We start from the raw sequence: 18,222 nt of genomic DNA on the forward strand, positions 1-18,222 counted from the left end.
ACATTTATACTTATTAAAGCCAGTCCATTGTAGAAATAGTGTTATAGAAATATTAGATAATTAAAACAGCCACACAACCCAGATTAGGAAAAAAATGGCAGATGCAAGGAATTAATTTTATAAAATACCAGTTCAAAGAATCTCTGAATCTAAGAAAAGATAATACAGAGAGAAATCCTTTCCAAGAGAATCAAATAGAGTTGAAGAATTGAGACGCTGAATACAATCACTTAAAACACTAAGTTAGAATGATAAAGCAGATTTAATGAACAGATAAAAAGGGAAAAGAATCTTGCAAAATAAATATGTCTGAATGGCAGTGTTTTTATTCTACTGAGAATACTACAGAATTCCTCAGAATCATGACAGTGTGAGAGACTGTTAGAACATGTATTCAGGACCATGGCAGTTCTAGGTATGGCCTGTAAGTAAGAAAGAAGCAGTGGATTAGTTTCATTATGTCCATTGAACTTTTGGGAATTATTGTGGGGAGGAAGAAATGTAATTTGTAGGGCACTGGTGGACCCAGAAAATAGACGACTATTGCCAAATCCTTGCTCAAGTCTATCCAAATAACCAAAATATATCTCCCTTCTCCCTGCCTCCTCATCTCAGGCTGGAAAGACTCAGATAGATCTCTTCCTAGTGACTGCACTATTCAGGCAGGAAGGTTCTGGAGAAAGTTCCATTGTAGCAATAAGAATATAGATAATGAACAAATAATGAGTCATGATGTGATAGAAATAGGGAATGCCTTTCTGAGCCTAACAAAGATCAACTGCATGACCTTGGACAGGGCATTTAACCACCAAGCCTAGTCCAGTTCCTTTATTAAATGAGGGTGCAGATACCTAGTCTCTCACAGGAGTAAAGTAGCACTGCACCTGGACTAGTGTCTAGTCCAGACTCAGCTTTCCTCCAGTGTCATCTCAAGATTTACTGCTCTGGGACATGAGCATTTGATGGCCCCAGAAGACACCCAAGCTTATCCTAGTAGGCTGAGCAAAGTGCAAAGGAGCTCCCCTGTTTGCTTTCTTCTCAACACTTTACATCTGATGTCCAATTTTTCTTCTTTTCTTTGTGACAGCTATTTGATAAGTAGCCCTAGGCATTTCTCTGTGAATCAACAAAGCACAAAGTGAGCAAAGCTTTCCAAGGTCATCAGGAAGTTTGAAGTTGCAAACTGACCAAGCCCTGTAATAGAGCAGGAGACTTTGCAGGAGATTTAAGGTAGCAGGGTCTCAGCTGGTGATAATAGAAGACAGTAATGGGCTCCCTCAAAGGCTGTGCTGCCAGCAGACTCATTTGTGAAAGACAGTAGGCAGCACTCTGGGTAAGCAAAGTCACACATAATTACTCTTCTTTTATCTCCACAGCAAATTCTGCTCAAAATCCAGAAGAAATTTGGCTCTAACCCATTAGCGTTTGTGTCTTCTCTGATTCAGATAATCTATCTTTTCCTCAGAGAAGCTGAGAAATAAAAATCCTTGCACTGACCAATGATTTGGTTTGTAAAATAACTCACAGCAGGTCAAACTGATCTGTCTTAATTTTGTACATGATTAAATCCAAAATTTTCCCATTGCTCGTTTTCAGCCTGTGTTACTCGATAAAACTAAAATGCTTTGAAGGGTACACCATTCCTTAATTGTACAATTAAATCCTTCTAAGTGCACAGCTGGCTTCTGAATTTGGGCAACCATTCAATTAGAGATCTGTGTCTGGAAGGTGCTACATTTATAATTGCTGCCTTTGGGAAAGTGGTGCTGGGGACACACCTGGGCCCATAGGAATTCTCAGGACAGCTTCAAATTGACATTGGATAGGAAATGATCAGTAAAATGACTTAGATTATAGGGAAGTAACCATAAGATAGGAAAAGAAGGAATTATATTTTTATGATCAATATCCTGTAGTCATCATTTATACTAGCCCATAAGATGATTTAAGTTCATATAGCGACTCAGCATTAATTTTCAACAACATGCAAGAACATCAAGTATAAAAGTTTCTTTTTAAATTTGGGAAATAAAAAGACGTGGCCGGGTGGCATTCTAAATCAAGTGCTCACCGGAGGCGACAATATCTACCTAGTACTTTAGGGCCTGGTGTTCCCCCCCCCCCCCTTCAGCAGATCCCATTGGCGATACCTCTAGAACATACAATGAATTGTTTTTCTTGAGTGCCCTACTCAGACCTCATCTGAGCTATCATGCCTTCTACCTGGACATCTGCCACATCTTGACTGATCTTCTTATTTTCACTATTGCCCCCATTTTCCTGATTATAGCAGCTAGAGTGGTCCTCTTTTTTAAATTTTATACTAGTTTATTAAATAAGATGTATGTATGCAGGATTATGCACAATTAATTCTAAAATAATAAAACATAATGGAAGCAGGAGTGGCAGCCACTTCCTAAACAACGCGCCTCTGTTCGATAAATGTTGATAGTTACAGAAAGGCTTCAGGCTTTTTGTTTGTAGGGTCGTTATGAGTCGTGCTTGACTGGATGACAATCAATAACAACAACAATACTAGTTTATTTACAAAAATTGGAATACATTTGGTCTTATTAAAACATAAATAAGATTCCCCCTCCTCCTAGCTCTTGTTTAACCCTCCTTTGCCCTTTTAGATAACTTAGAATAAAAGATATATCCTGGCCATGGTCAGTCCCCTCTTCCTTCTTCTCTGACTTCAGCTTCCACCCCTAGGCCCTATTCACTGCATTCTGGTTTCTCTGACCTGCCAAGCTTTTCCTTTGCACTTTTGTGGATTCTCTTCTGCTGCTTGGAAGGGCCCTCCCCCCTCGTTTCCACAAGGCTGCCTTCTTCTCATGCATGAAGTCTTGGCTAAATTGTTTTGTCCTTGAAGATGCATTTTTTGGTAACTATATATTAGCGGGAATTCCTAGTTTTCTCCATTCCTGTTCCACTTGGCACTTTTTATCAATTTGTAATTAAGTATTTATGTGAGCTTATTTGTCCACTGTCAGCTTCTCTCATTAGACTGGAGGTCTAAACTAGGAATCACATCAGTGTCCTCAACGAATAGCAAATAGTGGGCACTCAGTAAATATTTGTTGAAGGAAAGAAAGAGTGAAATTTTGTTCTGGGAGAATTACATAGACATGGAACAAAATCCGTGTCCTAACAGAATCTACTTCTTTTTAGGACTGGGAAAGGTGTGGTTACCTGGTATCTGGTAGGCTTGTTGTAAGTGTTATTTGCTGTCAGGTTTTCAGAATTCCTCATGCCAGGCTGGTAACGAGTTTTCTGGAACAAATAAACAAAAACCAAGTCCTCAAAACAAACATATATACATGCTTCTGTATATGGCAGGGTTTGAACAGCATAAGCATAGGGTGCTGTCTCTAAAAGAAGAACTCCCAGGAGGTTCATACACCCATTGCTGCTTGACTTCCTAGATCACCATTGCTGGAAATGTTAACAGAAACCACACTCTATTGTGTGATTCAATTTGTTTGGGAATCATGGGGTTATGCAAAATTAAAGGAACCTCTTTTCTCTAGGACTTTTCAGAGGAAGAAAGACCTAAGGAACTATGAGCAGAGGATCCCTTGGCTGGCCTTCCCTTTCCTCCTGGTCCTGGCAGAATCGGAGGAGCCCTGGCCTCTCCAGCCGCTGACTTCCCCTCTGTCAAGTGCTGTCATGGGAATCGAGCACACACACTTGCCTCTCCAACTCCTCTGCCCCTCAAAGTGGTTACCACTTACCCTGAATTTGGAATTCAGCATGCCCATTTCAAGGTCATTTTCACAGCTTTTGGCCTTAGATTTGCAAAGTTTTATGAGGCACATCTTGATTCTCATTATGAGATAATAAAATGATTTAGGACTTGGCACTAGATTAAAAGGAGCAGGCAGAGTTCTTCCTTCATCAAAGTAAGACAGCCAGAGCTTGGCTCGAGCAAACTTCCACTCCACGTCTGCATCCTCCTGTGAACAAGGGAAACGATAACACATCAGCAAAGGCCGTGATTTAACAACCCAGCTAAATCCAAAGAACAGAGATGCAGGCTCCAAATCCCTAAAAGTAGACAGATAAAGAAGATTCTGGTGCATTAGGAGTGACATTCTCTCTCTTAATAGATAGGGGATTGGCTCCACTAAAACTAGTGCTTGTCACTGGCCTAGAGGTAAGAATTGCACTTCAATCTCAAAGGCACATGGTTTGAATCCACCAGCTGCTCCACAGGAGAAGGATGGGCAGTCTCCTCCCAGGTAATTTACTGCCTCTGAAAACATGCTATGGGTCAGCTATGAATCGGTTCCAACTTAACGGCATATAACAACAACCAGAATAGCCAAACACTCCTCGGGCACGTTATCTGGAGGGACCATTACTTGGAAAAGGATATCATGCTTGGAAAGGTAGAAAGTTGTCAAAGGAGAGGAAGACCTTCATTCAACAAGATGAATTGACATAGTGACTGCAACAATGGGCTTAAGTAGCGTGAAAATGTGGGGTTAGTCCAGGGTCAGGGATGGCTTAGCTCTGTTGTAGAGAGGGTCATTGAGTAAGAGCCAGCTTGATGGCATCTGACAACAAAGCTCCCCCAATACCTTTCCCCCCACCACCTCTCGAATTCATCACTGAAAGTCTCAGCCAGTTCACTCTTCCTGTCCTTTAGTTTCTAATAGTCATTTTCAATCACATTCTCCACATGCCATTTATCAGAAATTGTTTTTTACTACTCCTTCATCTCTTTATCTATTAACTTTATGCAATTTTCAAGCTTTGATGCCTTAGAGGTAAACAGCTGCTCTGGCAAACCAAGGCATGTGGTTCGAATTCAGCAGCTGCTTCACAGGACAAAGATGGAAAGTCTCCTTCCGTATGATTTACTGCCTCTGAAAACCTGCTGGAGGGTCGGCTATGGATCAGTTCCTACTCGACAGTACACAACAACAACAACAACAACAAGAAGAAGTTTTAGAGCAGATACAACTCTCATGCTCTCTCTCTCTCACTCACAAACACACACACACACATACACACACTTTCTCTCTCTCTTGTTCTCCCTTTCTCTCAAATTCAGCATGCATTTATAGGAGTTCTTGGGCGGCATAAACTATTCTGTGCTGAACTAACAATGGAAAGCTTATTGGTTAGAGTCCAACAAAAAGCATGCCAGAAGACAAGTTTGGTGCTCTGCTTCCAAAAGGTCACAACTTGAAACTCCCTTGAAGCAGTTCTATTGGGCATACATAAAGTCACCATGAGTTGGATTTGAATCAACAACACCACCACCACCACCACATTTTACATTTCTAGGACTTCTCAGTGTGGACCAGCTACCTTTCAAGTGCTCAGTATTCACATGTGGTTAGTGGCTTCCACACTGGATAGCACAGTGCATTTCTTATTAATCAGAATGCTGCCAAGGAGGATGTTATGAGATCCAACGCATGCAATTCAAAGAGATCAAAATATGACTTTAGTTTGCAAGAGGACTTTTTTTTTTTTCAGTTCTGCAAAGCTGGATTCTGTTTTCTGGAGGTGGTGTTCAGCTTAAATCTGGAATCTGTTACTTTGGAGTTGGTGTCTGTTAGAATGCGGACTGGGGCCCTGAGAGGCAGCAGGTATGTTTTTTTTCTGTAGGCAGGTCCCTTGCTACTGCTCAGGACCCACTCAATGTTCTATTATTGACACCAGGGAAGCCCGTGTTCAGGAAAGAGACGTGGGGTTTGGAATCAAACAGACGGGTTCAAACCCCTCCTGGCTGTGTGACCTTGGACAAGGGTCCATTCATGTGGACACTGAAGCAACACTGCCTCCTTGTCATAGCCTTGGACATTGAGTCTGTGCCCAGTAAACAGGGGATTCTTTTTTACAGACAATGGTAAACTCCAAGGGATTGTGAGCCCAGCAAGGACCCGTGTGAGCTATCTGGGTGTACCAGGAAAGAGTAAGAAAGAACCAGCCAGCAGGACTATTTGCTCTACTGTTGTTGACACCACACTGCCATCTGGAAGTTCTGTGATGGCAGGAGCCATTCCTGAGTCTCTGTTAGAGAACAGATAAATGTAACAGGGACACGTTTTCTTAGAGGAGGGGTAGTATAATGGTTAAGAGCACAGATTCTGGAGTCTGAGTTCAAATCCTAGCTTAACTCCTAACTGGCTGTGTAACCATGGCAGGTGTTTTTGTTTCCACACCTGTAAAATGAAGTGAATAATTTCCAAAGGTTGTGATCATTAAAGGGAGCTCTGGTAGCCTAATGGGAAGAAGCTGCACTGCAATCCCAAAGGCATGCAGTTCAAGGCCACCAGCTGCTCTGTGGGAGAAGGATGGGCAATCTCATCCTGTGTGATTAGCTGCCTCTGAAAACCTCCGCAGGGTCAGCTATGGGTTGGATCTCACTCTATGGTACATGACAACAACAACAACATGGTGATTACTGAAGGAGTTAATGCATGAAAAGTTCTGAGCAGTGCTGAGCACTCCGTAAACCCTTAATAAACATTAGTTTTACCTCCATAGCTTAGCACTGTGCTTACTGTTCAATTTGCATTTATTTAACAAATGAGTTAAATGTGGCCAATGTTGTGCTAGGAAAGCACTGGGGAGGCAGGGATTAATGAGGCACAGGGGATTTGTGCAGTCATGGAGCCCCCACAGTCTGGCTAATGGCATGAATATATGGAACAATTCATCAGCCTTTTACCTAGAGCTGTGCTCAGTGCTGTGGGAAGGTCCTGGGTAATTGGTCCCTCACCTGGCCTGAGAGTAAAGGAAGAATGTCCAGTGGTTGTTGGTGTTTGAGTTGAGACTCAAACAGTTCTCAATCAGGCCAAGTTGGGGTAAGAGTGAGGTAGAGAAGGAATAGGAGTTAATTAGTGGAAGAGATGCTGAGATGAAATCATAAACAAATCTTCAGAAAATCGGCAGTTAAGAGCTGGAAAATGAGGCCAAAGGAGGATTTTTGTTGTTACTATTTCCCACCCTTCCCTAAAAAAAAAAAAAATAAAAAAAAATTAAGAGACTTATTTAAATGCAGACTTAGGAAGTATTAGGTAGAGGGAGTGAAGACACAATCGGAGCAGGGATAACATGCAGCGGCAGCTCCTGAAGAGGAAAGAGAGGAACGAACCAGGGCATATGGGCAGGTTGCCCGGATAAGGAGGGTGTCCGGGCCCAGAAGGAAGGTAGAGGTGTGGTGTGGATGGGGAAGATGTAGATGCAAGAAGGTTTGTGGATTTGAACGGCAGGTGCCTGGCAGAGTTAAGCTGTGTGTGATTGACTGGGCAGTGATGAAGGAATTCGGCAGTTATGTAATGATGAGATCTAACATAATCACTTGCCACTTCCATGATGAGACCTGCTGGGAGCAGTCAGTCATGTGAAAGGCAGTTTCCTTGGGAATGTGATCTGAAGAGATGCAGCAGACGTATTCCTTTTTCTTCCCCCTTTCACACAAAAGAGAGGCATTATCCACATTGTTCTAAGGAGTGCTGGTGGCTCAGTGGTTAAGTGCTCGGCTGCTAACCCAAAGGCAATGATTTGAAGCCATAAGGAGCTTTACTGGAGAAAGATGCGTCAGTCTGCTTCTGTAAAGATTTAAAGTTTTGGAAGTCATATGGGGTTGTTGTGAGTTGTGCTTGTTGTTGTTATGTGCCAGGACTGTGACTCAAAGAGACCCTATGAACAATAGCTCTGAATCCTGCCCTATCTTGAGCCAATCTCACCATCTCTGACACACCTGATCCTAATGCCACAGTCACTGCATCGATCCATCTCATTCACGGTTTTCCTTTCCTGCGCTGACCCTTTACTCTTCCAAGTATTATACCCTTCTTCAAGGGCTGGACCCTCCTGGCAACATACCCAAAGTATGTGAGACAGAACTTCAAAATCCTTGCCTCCAAGGATCAACCTTGTTTCACTCTCTCCAGAACAGACCTTTTTGTTCTCCCGGTAAATTCGGAACTCTTCTCCAGCACCACAACTCAAAGGCATCCATTCTTCTGTTATCTTTAGTCATTATCCAGCTTGCAGTAATATAGCAAGCAATTGAGAAGACCATGGCCTGGATCAGGTGTACCTTAGTCTCTAGACTGACACTATTACTCTTTAGCATTCTGGGGAGGTCCTTGACAGCAGGTTTTCCCAATGCAACTGGTCTTTTGATTTCATGACTGCTGGTGCTAAGGATGTTTGATTGTGGATCCAAGAAAGATGAAACTGTTAACAACCACAATCTTTTCTCCAACTATCATGATACTGCCTATTGGCCTGGTGGTGAGGATCTTTGTTTTCTTAATGCTGAGAGGCAATCCATATTGAAGGTTGCAGACCTTAACTTTCTGCAGCAAATGCTTCAAGTCCTCTTCAGTTTCAGTGAACAAGATTGTGCAATCTGCATAATACAGGTTGTTCATGAATCTTCCTAAAATCCTGATGTCATATTCTTCTTCATAAAATCCAGCCTCCTGAACAATCTGTTCTGCATATAGATTGAAAAGGTATGGAGAAAGGATACGTCCCTAATGCACTCCTTTCTTGATTTTGAGCTCTTGTTCTGTTCAGACAGCAGCTTACCACTCTAAGTACAGGTTTCCAATGAATCAAATGTTGGCTTCCCATTCTTCTCCATGTTAAATTTGCTGTGATTCACACAGTCAAATGTGTTTGTATAGTTGACAAAACACAACAGACATCCTGGTATTCTCTGCTTTCAGCTAGCTCCATCTGACATCAGCAATGATATTCCAAGTGCCACAGCCTCTTCTAAACCCAGCTTGTATTTCTGACAGTTCTCTGTCAATGAACTGATAATCTTTGGATAATCTTCAAAAAGATTTTGCCTGCATGTGATATTGTTTGATATTTTCCACATGCTATTGAATCATCTTTTTTTTTTTGATGGGAATAAATATGAATCTCTTCCAGTCAGTCAGCCAGGTAGCTGTTCTATAGATTTCTGGGCACCACCTGTTGAGCACATTCAGGGCTGCATCTGTTTGTTGAAATATGTCAATTGGTATTTCATCAACTCCTGGGGCCTTATTTTTCACCATCCCTTCAGAGCAGCTTGAACTTCCTCCTTTATTAACATTGGTTTTTGATCATATGTTACTTCCTAAAATGGTTCTGTGTCAGCCAATTCTTTTTGGTACAGACTGTGTATATTCATTCTATCTTCTTTTGATGCTTCCAGGGTCATTCAGTATTTTGTCCTTATCATCTTTTTTTTTCTCATTGCATGTACATTTTCCATTTAGCTTATTGAGTCATCTATTTTGTGTTGTTTTTTTTTTCAAAGTTCTCCTTTCTATTTCTATCACCAATTCCATCCTTCTTTTGCTTTGTTTTTTTAACCTAGAACTATTTTATTTATGTTTTTTTATTAGTGCACATTTCCCCCCTACCCATTCCAACTCTCCAGGCCTCCCCTCAATGTACCCTTTGTTCCAGATTGTTGTCATACATATCATAATATCTTTAAGTATTGCAACTTGAGGCTTGAGTTTGTCCTTTAGATCCTTTAGCTTGAAATATGCTGAGTGAGTTCTTCCCTTTTGATTTTTTGACTCAAGCTCTTGGCACATTTTATTATGAGTTAGAACTGACTAGATGGCATATTGTCCTACAACTTCTTTTTCATCACCTAAAGCTGGTGACTTTCCCACATTTTAACAGCTGCATAGTGTCTCATTTTCAGGTGCATCACAATCTTACTCCTATTAATCCTTATCTATTGAGAGTACCATGGACTGCTAGGAAAACAAACAGATTCATCCTGGAAAGGGTTAAACTGGGTGGCTCCTTGGAGGCTCCGTCTAACATACTTTGGACATGTTGTAAGGAGGGACTGGTCCTTGGAGAAGGACATCATGCTTGGGAGGGTGGAGGGACAGCGCAGGAGAGGAAGGCCCTCTATGAGGTGGAATGATTCAGTGACTGGGATAATCTGGATGGGAGTGTCAGAGATAGTGTGATTGGCACAGGACAGAGCAGAGTTTAGGGCTGTTGTACATAAGGTTGCAATGAGTCACAAGCGACTCGACGGCACATAAAAACAACAACAACAACAATTAGTTTTTCATTTCTTGCTATTTGAAACAAGGCTGCAGTCAAGAGCTTGTAGTTTGTGCATTTTAGATTTTGATATGCTCTTTTGACCTTATATGTAGAATAAAATCTTATTTCTCTTTAAACAGCCTTTGAGCATCACCTGTGGAAGGTGCCTTCCTCCTTTCTCCTGTTGTAATTTACTCTGCTTTGCATTTCCTGTATCTGGTAGGTCTTCTCTGGTGCACAGACCTCAGGACATGATAATGTATTATCTGTTCTTTTCATTTTCCTATGAGTTCTTTTAGGACAGAGACTGTGTTTTAGTCATATCTAGATCACCAATGCCTACCACTGGCTTGGCGTACACTACTCATTGCCATTGAGTTTAAATAGATTTTTAGCTGATTCTCCAGTGGGTTTTCAGTGGCTATAAATCACATGGAAGGACATTGCCTGTATTTATCCTGAGGGGTCACTAGTGGATTTGAATCTCCAGAGAGGTGTTTCCATTGAGTTAGCAGTTCAACTCCCTACAGACTATGACACCACCAAAGTGCCCCTGAAATACAGTATGCACCTAGTAAACAGTAAGTGAAAGCCGAAAGGGATATGTACTGAGATAAATAGTCATTCTTACTTGCTATGGGCCACCTGCATGATACCCTGAGCTATCATGTAGAAGAAAGATTCAGGATCCCAATCTGTCCCATTATCTATCTATCTATCTATCTATCTATCTATCTATCTATCTATCTATCTATCATCTATCTATCTATCTATCTATCTATCTATCTATCTATCATCTATCTATCCTCTATCCATCCATCCATCCATCCATCCATCCATCCATCCATCCACCCATCTATTATAGAATGAATTGCACCTCCCTTCAAAATAAATGAGGAAATCCCAATCACTGTACCAGTAAAATGACCTTATTTTGAAATAGGGGTTTTCTTTTGTTGTGTTAATAAGACCATACCTGAGTAGCATGGTGACTAACAAACTGCGGCAGAAGAGATAAACACAAACACATACACATAAACACAAGAGATAAACATAAACATGCACACATGCACATATGCATAAGTATGTGTAATACATAATACAGATGCTCTAGAAGCAGCAAAGAAACAGCAGGGTTGTGACAGCTACCAAAATCTAAGGGTGACTCACAGAAGGAATCAACATGACGGAGACTCTGTTTTGGACATTGAGCCTACAGAACTGAAAGAAAATATGTTTGTTCTTTAAAGCCGCCCACTTGTAGAACTTTTTTGTTATGGCAGCACTAGAGAGCTAAGATACACATCTATGTTCTTGGGTCATTTTCTGTCATAGTGCTGGCTTTGCCATGTGACAGGCTGACTGGAGACATTTCTTGAAGCACTCCAGGAAGAAGGCGTGCTGTTCTCTTTTCACAGTTAATAATGCCTGGGCTTCTAATACCATTACCCCGAGGGCTAAAAACAGCAATGTGAACGAAACCGAGGGGGAGAGCGAGCCTTTTAAATGAGCTGGTCTTACCTCAATTTCCTGATACGAGTTGTTGATCATGGCTATTAGCATGTTGAGCAGCACTACCACCATGGTGACGTTATAAACGCCATAGAGAACGTAGCCAATGTTCTCGATGAACTTGTGGTCGTATTTCAGAACCACTGATATAACTTCAGACAAGCCAAATATGGACCAAAATAAGGTTTTAAAACTTTCTTCAACCCTATAAGAAAACACAGTCCTTAAATTCAACTTGCAACAGGTCATCACTACAAAATGAGGGACCCCAGCATTATGCTGAGTGAAATAGCTCAGTCACAAAAGGACAAATACTGCATAGTGCCACTGTTGGGGGGAATCTAAGGATAAATAATGTATATGGCATTGAAACATATGAGGGAGATAACCGTTTAGGAGGAATATGTGATTAGATATTATTGTCATGAGAAGACTCCAGAATGAAAGGTGCGTAGTGGAGCAGACTTGGGAGGGGGGATTGTATAACAATGAAATTATTATTATTATTATTATTATTATTATTATTTTACTTTTCAAAGAGAAATGCCAACTGGGGGTGTAGGGGTGGTCAAGGAGGAAAGTGTGAAACAATGAATGAATGGAAATCCAAAGTCTCTGTAAACTTTCATTAAAATAAAAAATAATTTCTGAAAAAAATAAAAATGAAAACTACTATTACCCAGGCTTTGGTTATTACTTTGGTGTGTTGTTGTGGCCTGGTGGCCCAATAATGACAAATTCAGATTTATAAGAACACTTTGAAAGATTATAAATTGCAGACTCTGCTTTTTATTCAATCCATTTACTGGACTCTGGCTGCGGAACCATTTATATCTTGCTTTAATTAATTAAACATTTCAAACTACACACCAGGGCAAATGTTTGTTCTTGTATTGATTAGTCCCTGAAAGTATACTTTTCTTCTAACAGTCTCTTAAGAGTCTCTTCTCAGACTACACGTCCCTGTGTGAAGGGGCATGCTGGCAGTTACCTGCGGAGGTGGGTGGCAATAAAATTGGTATCCATTGACTGAGCTATCACCGTTGGTACTCAGCACTTGCTGGGCACTTGATACGGAGTAGCTAATTTAGGCCTCATGATATTTCTCCATTTATGGATGGAAAAACTGAAGTGAAAAACCTTGAGTGCCTTTTCCTAGTGGCACACAGCTGGAAAGAAGGGTACCGTCCAAGTATGTCTAAGGTTTTCAAAAGCATACACTTAACAAAATTTGTTGTAGTAAAACGAACATAACCAAACATTTTTCATTTTACAGGTGAGTGGCATTAATTGGATTTGGCATACTATATAACCATAACCAGTATTTACATTCAAATATTTTTTCATTACCTTAAATAAAGATTCAGTATTTTCTAAATTGTTCCTGGTAACTATTGTGACTTTTTTCGTCTCTCTGCTATGTTGTTAAGAGGGAGTTCTGGGAAAGCAACATCATTCTTGGAAAGGGGGGCCAGCAAAGAAGAGGAAGCCCCACAACAAGATGGATCGATGCAGTGACGGGAACAATGGGCTCAAGTTCATGAACAAGGACAGCATAGGGCAGGGCAAGGTTTAGGTCTGTGTTCCTGGGGTCTCTAGGGGTCGTATGTGACTCGATAGTGTCTATTCTGGCTATTTCATATAGCTGGGATCAAACAGTACTTGTTCTTTGTATCTGATTTAGTTTGCTCAACATAATGTTATTCCATTTTATCAGGTCTTAGCACAAAGCATGTATGTTTAACTACTGTGCTTACCACCTTTCTGGCTCTGGGGAGTGTGTCCTAGTACAGACAGCAAGTCTTCCAGACTGGGGATAAATTGTCAGGCAAAAAAACCCCAACAACAAAAACACCCCAGTGTGGAATTTGGTGTGGTCACATTGTCGTCTTTCAGCAGGCAGACAAATGCACATGTTTTCAGGGCCAGTAATGGTAAGATCTGACTTTTAGGACACTGACCTTTGAGACATTGAATTTACCAAAATACATTAGCTTTTAAACTTTGGATTGTACTTCAAGCAAAATTTGACAGGGAAAATTGGTCTCCTGTTCAACCATTCATATACATTTTGTTTCATGGCATTAATTACAGTTCTTGTAATGAACACAGTGACTGGAGCGATGGGCTCACGAATGTCAGAGATTGTCGGGATGGCACAGGACAGGACAGGGTTCAGGTCTGCAGTTTATAGGCTTGCTACGGGTGGTACTCAACTCCATGACACCCAACAGCAATGAACAGCAACACTGTTCCTCCCCGGGAGTCTCATTTTTAGTCATTCTTTTAAACTATCACTTTCTGCCTTCTGAGTTTTATAACTGCGTAAATAAGGCCCTTTTGACCTTACATGATTGATTGTTCAAAAGAGTGACCTCCTTGTTGTGATTTTTCACTTTAGAGGCATGTGACCTGTTTGGCTGATAGTTGAACACCAGAAGTGAATTTACTTTCAGGCTCAAAGAGTTACAGAGGGCCGTAGTCCTAGGGATCCCACTAGTTTCTGTTAGTCCAGTTAGCTTGGTTTAATGATTTTACAATTTCTTCCACATTTTCTTCCACTACGTCCAGAACTCTCTAGAACAATGAGCAGGAAACATGATCTAGTTCTGGTCTCAGTGGTGAAGGTTGAAGTTCATGTTGCCTGTTTGTCCTTTGGACTAATTGCTTCTAGACGGCTTTTATTTTCTTCAGTTTTCCTTGTTTCAGAGAGAGACCAATAGTCACACTACTCCCAAGCTTTTAAGATCTTGGCTAGTCACCAAAGAGGATGTGAAACGATTGTCTTTGTAAACTCTATTACTTCAATGGACCTTGATGTCTTCTGAGACTATGGTCCTGAGGTCCTTGCTATGCTGGTTTTTCATAGTAAGGTTTAAACACATTTTAGGGAGCTCTGGTAGCCAGGTGGTAAGGAATTGCACTGCTAACTCAAAGGCAGCTGGTTCAAATCCACTAGCTGTTCCACAGAAGAAAGATGGACTATCTCTTTCTGTGAGATTTATAGCCTTTAAAAACTTGCTGGAGGATCAGCTATGAGTGGGTTCTGACTAGCACACAACAAGAACAAGCACATTTTATAATCTGCACTTAGTAGCTATAACCATTCTAGCTGGGTGCTTTAGAATATGCAGGTGTATTTGGCGACACCTGGGAGACGAGGTACAGCTTGCATGTGGACTCTTGGTACCATTTATGAAAAAGCACGTTTTTCTTTCTAGCATTTCAGGTTTTTAGCATCCACCTACTAAGATTAGCTAGTTAGCAAGAAAAAAAAATCCCTGTGTTTCTTAAGGATAGATATTTACTTGACAAGATGTTAAAAAAAAATACTAGTACTCGTCACTTTGGCTAAAAATTCGACTGTGACTTGCATACATTTTCAGCTTTCCTGAGTGTGAGTACATTTGTGTGTGTGTGTGTGTGTGTGTGTGTGTGTGTGTGTATACTTGCAGGCCCAGCCAGCTATTGATGCCAGCAGAGGGTATTTTATGTCATGATTCGTTTTGCTTTCTTTTAAAGCTGCGAATTTTGTAGGTATCATTTCAGTATTAATTACAAAGGAATTTAGCTGAATATTTGGAAGAAGTACCTGGGTATTGAGCTTTTACGTTAGAGCCTCAGCTCCTGATGTAATCCTGAGAAAGCGATCCCTGGGCCAGACAAAGCATCTATTTGTATGAAAAGAATGCCATTCAATGTGTGGGCATGACTCCCTGCCGGAATTCTCTTCCATTATGACGTATTCTTTCAGTTATCACCTGAGTGGAAGGGCACAGAGCTGCAGAGAGAATCCAAAACCACTGGCTGAGCCCCAGATTCCACATTGGAAGGAGAGGCAGGACATAATTTCTCTGACAGCTGTTCCCTCCCTGGCAGGATCAAGGGAACACTGGAGGGTGCCCTCTCTGAGAGAGGGGGTTGGCAGACGAGCGAGGGGGCTGGCAGACATGGATTATGTATTTGCCACGCAGTCTAAGAAAGGAATATCCATTTGACAGAGAGGTTTTGTACAGAAAACGATTTTCTCTTTCTTTCCTTGGAAAATCTCACAAACCTTTGGAGGACTCTACATGGAGTGAAACAAAGAACACATTCAAGGGAAACCTTCTGAATTTTGATCAGGGAAAATGGGCCTAGTTGCTATATTTTTTCCATATTATATATTTTGTCCCCCACTGAACTCTGACTTATCCTTAGTGCCTTTACTCATTGTGCCATCATTTTGAATGAGACAGAGCTAGCCTATTGCACAGTGTATACTTCACTATGAAACACAATAGCAAATGACATTGATCAATTGTAATTCATGTTACAAAATAAAAATATGATTGATTAAAGTCCAATTAAAAAAAGAATATTTATAAAATTTTGAGTCTATCCTTATTCCTTCATCCATGTCTCTGATCTTGACCTTTAGCTGCGGATTATTAACTTGGCTTGAAATCCTGACTTTTTAAATTTGTTGTGTGAAAGTCAATTTTCACTGCTGTATACCTATTTCATTTCTATTCCATTCTATGGCTAAAGGATTAACCTTCAGATTTGAATTTGGCCACAATATCCGAGAAAATCTAATTACAAGAGGCCCAGACTCACCACGATAACATTGCACCAAATTGGGTAGAAGGGGCTTAGCCAAACTATGCATTTCTGACAATCTCTTCTAAGCGTATTAGGGCAGTATCTGTAACTCTTGTACCCTTTTATTTAATTGAAAATAATGCGCTGAAGTTATAAAGTTCTCATTGGAAGAAAATGTAGGTTACATGGATTTCCTGGTCTTACCAAACTTTCTTGACAACAACATACAATAGGTTAACTAAATAGAATACTTTTATTGGTGTTGTTTTTCTGTTAGAGGGGATCTTATATACTGACTCAGTTATGTGTAGTAAATTGGGCCAAATAGTAATTAATACCATAGTTTATCTATAGATGAAGCCACATTGCCAAGTAAAATATGAATGGAATTAAAGAATTAGTAATTTAAAAATTACATAATTAAAAACTTGAATGAAATATTGGTAAATATTTATATAATCTTGCCTGGAGGAGATTTCAGAAATGTCAAAGGAAATGATTTCATATACTTGACTATATGAAAGGTTTTTAGAGGTCATATACCTTAAAAGACACAATAAATAAAAATATAAGACAAAAGACCAAGTGAAGAAAAAAGTTTTATCCACAACATAAACAGTCTTCCAAGCATTCTGAAAAATCTACAACCAGGAGAAGATAAAATAGATGAATGGGACCTTCTAAGAATCAAATCCCTATGCACATCCAAAAACTTCTTCAACAGGGTAAAAAGGAAAGCCACTGACTGGGAAAAAGTATTTGGTAATGACATGTCAGATAAGGGACTTATATCTATAATTTATAAAATACTTGAGCACCACAGCAAGATAAATGTAAACAATTGAATTGAAAAATGGGCACAGGATATGAACAGACACTTCACCAGAGAAGACATTCAGATGGCCAATAAGCACATGAAGAATTGTTCAAAATCCCTAACTCCAAGAGAGATGCAAATTAAAACAACTATGAGATATCATCTCACCCAAGTAAGACTAGCAAAATCTAACAGAATAGCAAGCAACAAATGCTGGTGAGGTTGTGGAGAGACTGGAACCCTTACTCACTGTTGGTGGAAGTGTAAAATAGTACAACCACTGTGGAAAGCGGTGTGGCGCTTTCTCAAAAAGTTGGAAATAGAAATACCATTTGACCCAGCAATTTCACTACTGGGAATATACCCCAAAGAAACCATAACTGCCACCCAAGCAGATATATGCACACCCATGTTTATCGCGGCTTTGTCCACAATAACAAGGAGTTGGAAACAACGTAAATGCCCATCAACAAATGAATGGATAGAGAAGCTGTGGTATATTCACACAATGGAATACTACGCTGCCTTGCAAAACAAGGAGCTCATGCAGTATTATTCAAAATGGGTGACCCTGGAGGACATCATGCTGAGTGAAATATCTCAGTCACAAAAGGATAAATATTGCATAGTGCCACTGTTGTAAAACAGAACTGACATCTGGGTTGGGGGGAGACTGAGAAAGATGGGATAAATAATGTATACTGCATTGAAACAGATGAGGGAGAAAACTGTTTAAAAGGGATATGTGATTAGTTATTATTGTCATGACAGGAGTCCAGAATGAAGGCTATATAGTGGAGTGGACCTGGGGGGAGGGATTGTAAAACTATGAAAGAATTTTTCTTTTAGTTTTCAAAGAGAAGAGTGTACTGGGGGTGGGTGGGTAAGGTTAGTCAGGGAGAAAAGTGCAACAATGAATGAATGAATGGAAATCCAAAGTCTGTGTAAATTTTCAGTAAAATAAATACATAAAAGACGATGGCCTAAAAAAAAAAGAAAAGAATTTTATTTCCAACATGAATAATAGGTGATGAGTTGATAAATCAATATGATAATAAAAATGCTATAATGGGAAAAAAAGACTGAATGAAAACTTGATTTGTTTTTTTGTTTTTTAAGAAAAAAAATTCCTTCATTAGTATACAATTCCCACGTCCCTTCCCCCCACCCTCACCCCTAGTACACTTCTCTATGCAACCTTAATTCTGGATTCCTGTGCTAACCATAATACTCAATCATATATCACTTCTAATCTGTTCTTT

The 18,222-nt window shown here is 40.3% G+C and overlaps 1 protein-coding gene across 3 annotated transcripts in view; it reads right to left on the reverse strand.

The window, feature by feature from the left end:
- TRPC7 (transient receptor potential cation channel, subfamily C, member 7) overlaps window positions 1–18,222 on the reverse strand; it is a 286,556-nt gene that overhangs the window by 15,902 nt on the left and 252,432 nt on the right. For all 3 annotated transcript variants that reach the window (XM_006899492.1, XM_006899491.1, XM_006899490.1), the window contains 3 exons: window positions 11,569–11,764; window positions 3,738–3,959; window positions 3,196–3,276 (listed from right to left, as the gene is read on the reverse strand). In XM_006899492.1, the coding sequence (XP_006899554.1) occupies window positions 3,196–3,276; window positions 3,738–3,959; window positions 11,569–11,764 (499 nt within the window). The remainder of the gene's footprint in view (window positions 1–3,195; window positions 3,277–3,737; window positions 3,960–11,568; window positions 11,765–18,222) is intronic.

This window comes from Elephantulus edwardii, unplaced genomic scaffold (genome assembly GCF_000299155.1).
Source record: "Elephantulus edwardii isolate Elephantulus edwardi_28Jun2011 unplaced genomic scaffold, EleEdw1.0 scaffold00259, whole genome shotgun sequence".
In the NCBI taxonomy this organism is placed as follows: Eukaryota; Metazoa; Chordata; class Mammalia; order Macroscelidea; family Macroscelididae; genus Elephantulus; species Elephantulus edwardii.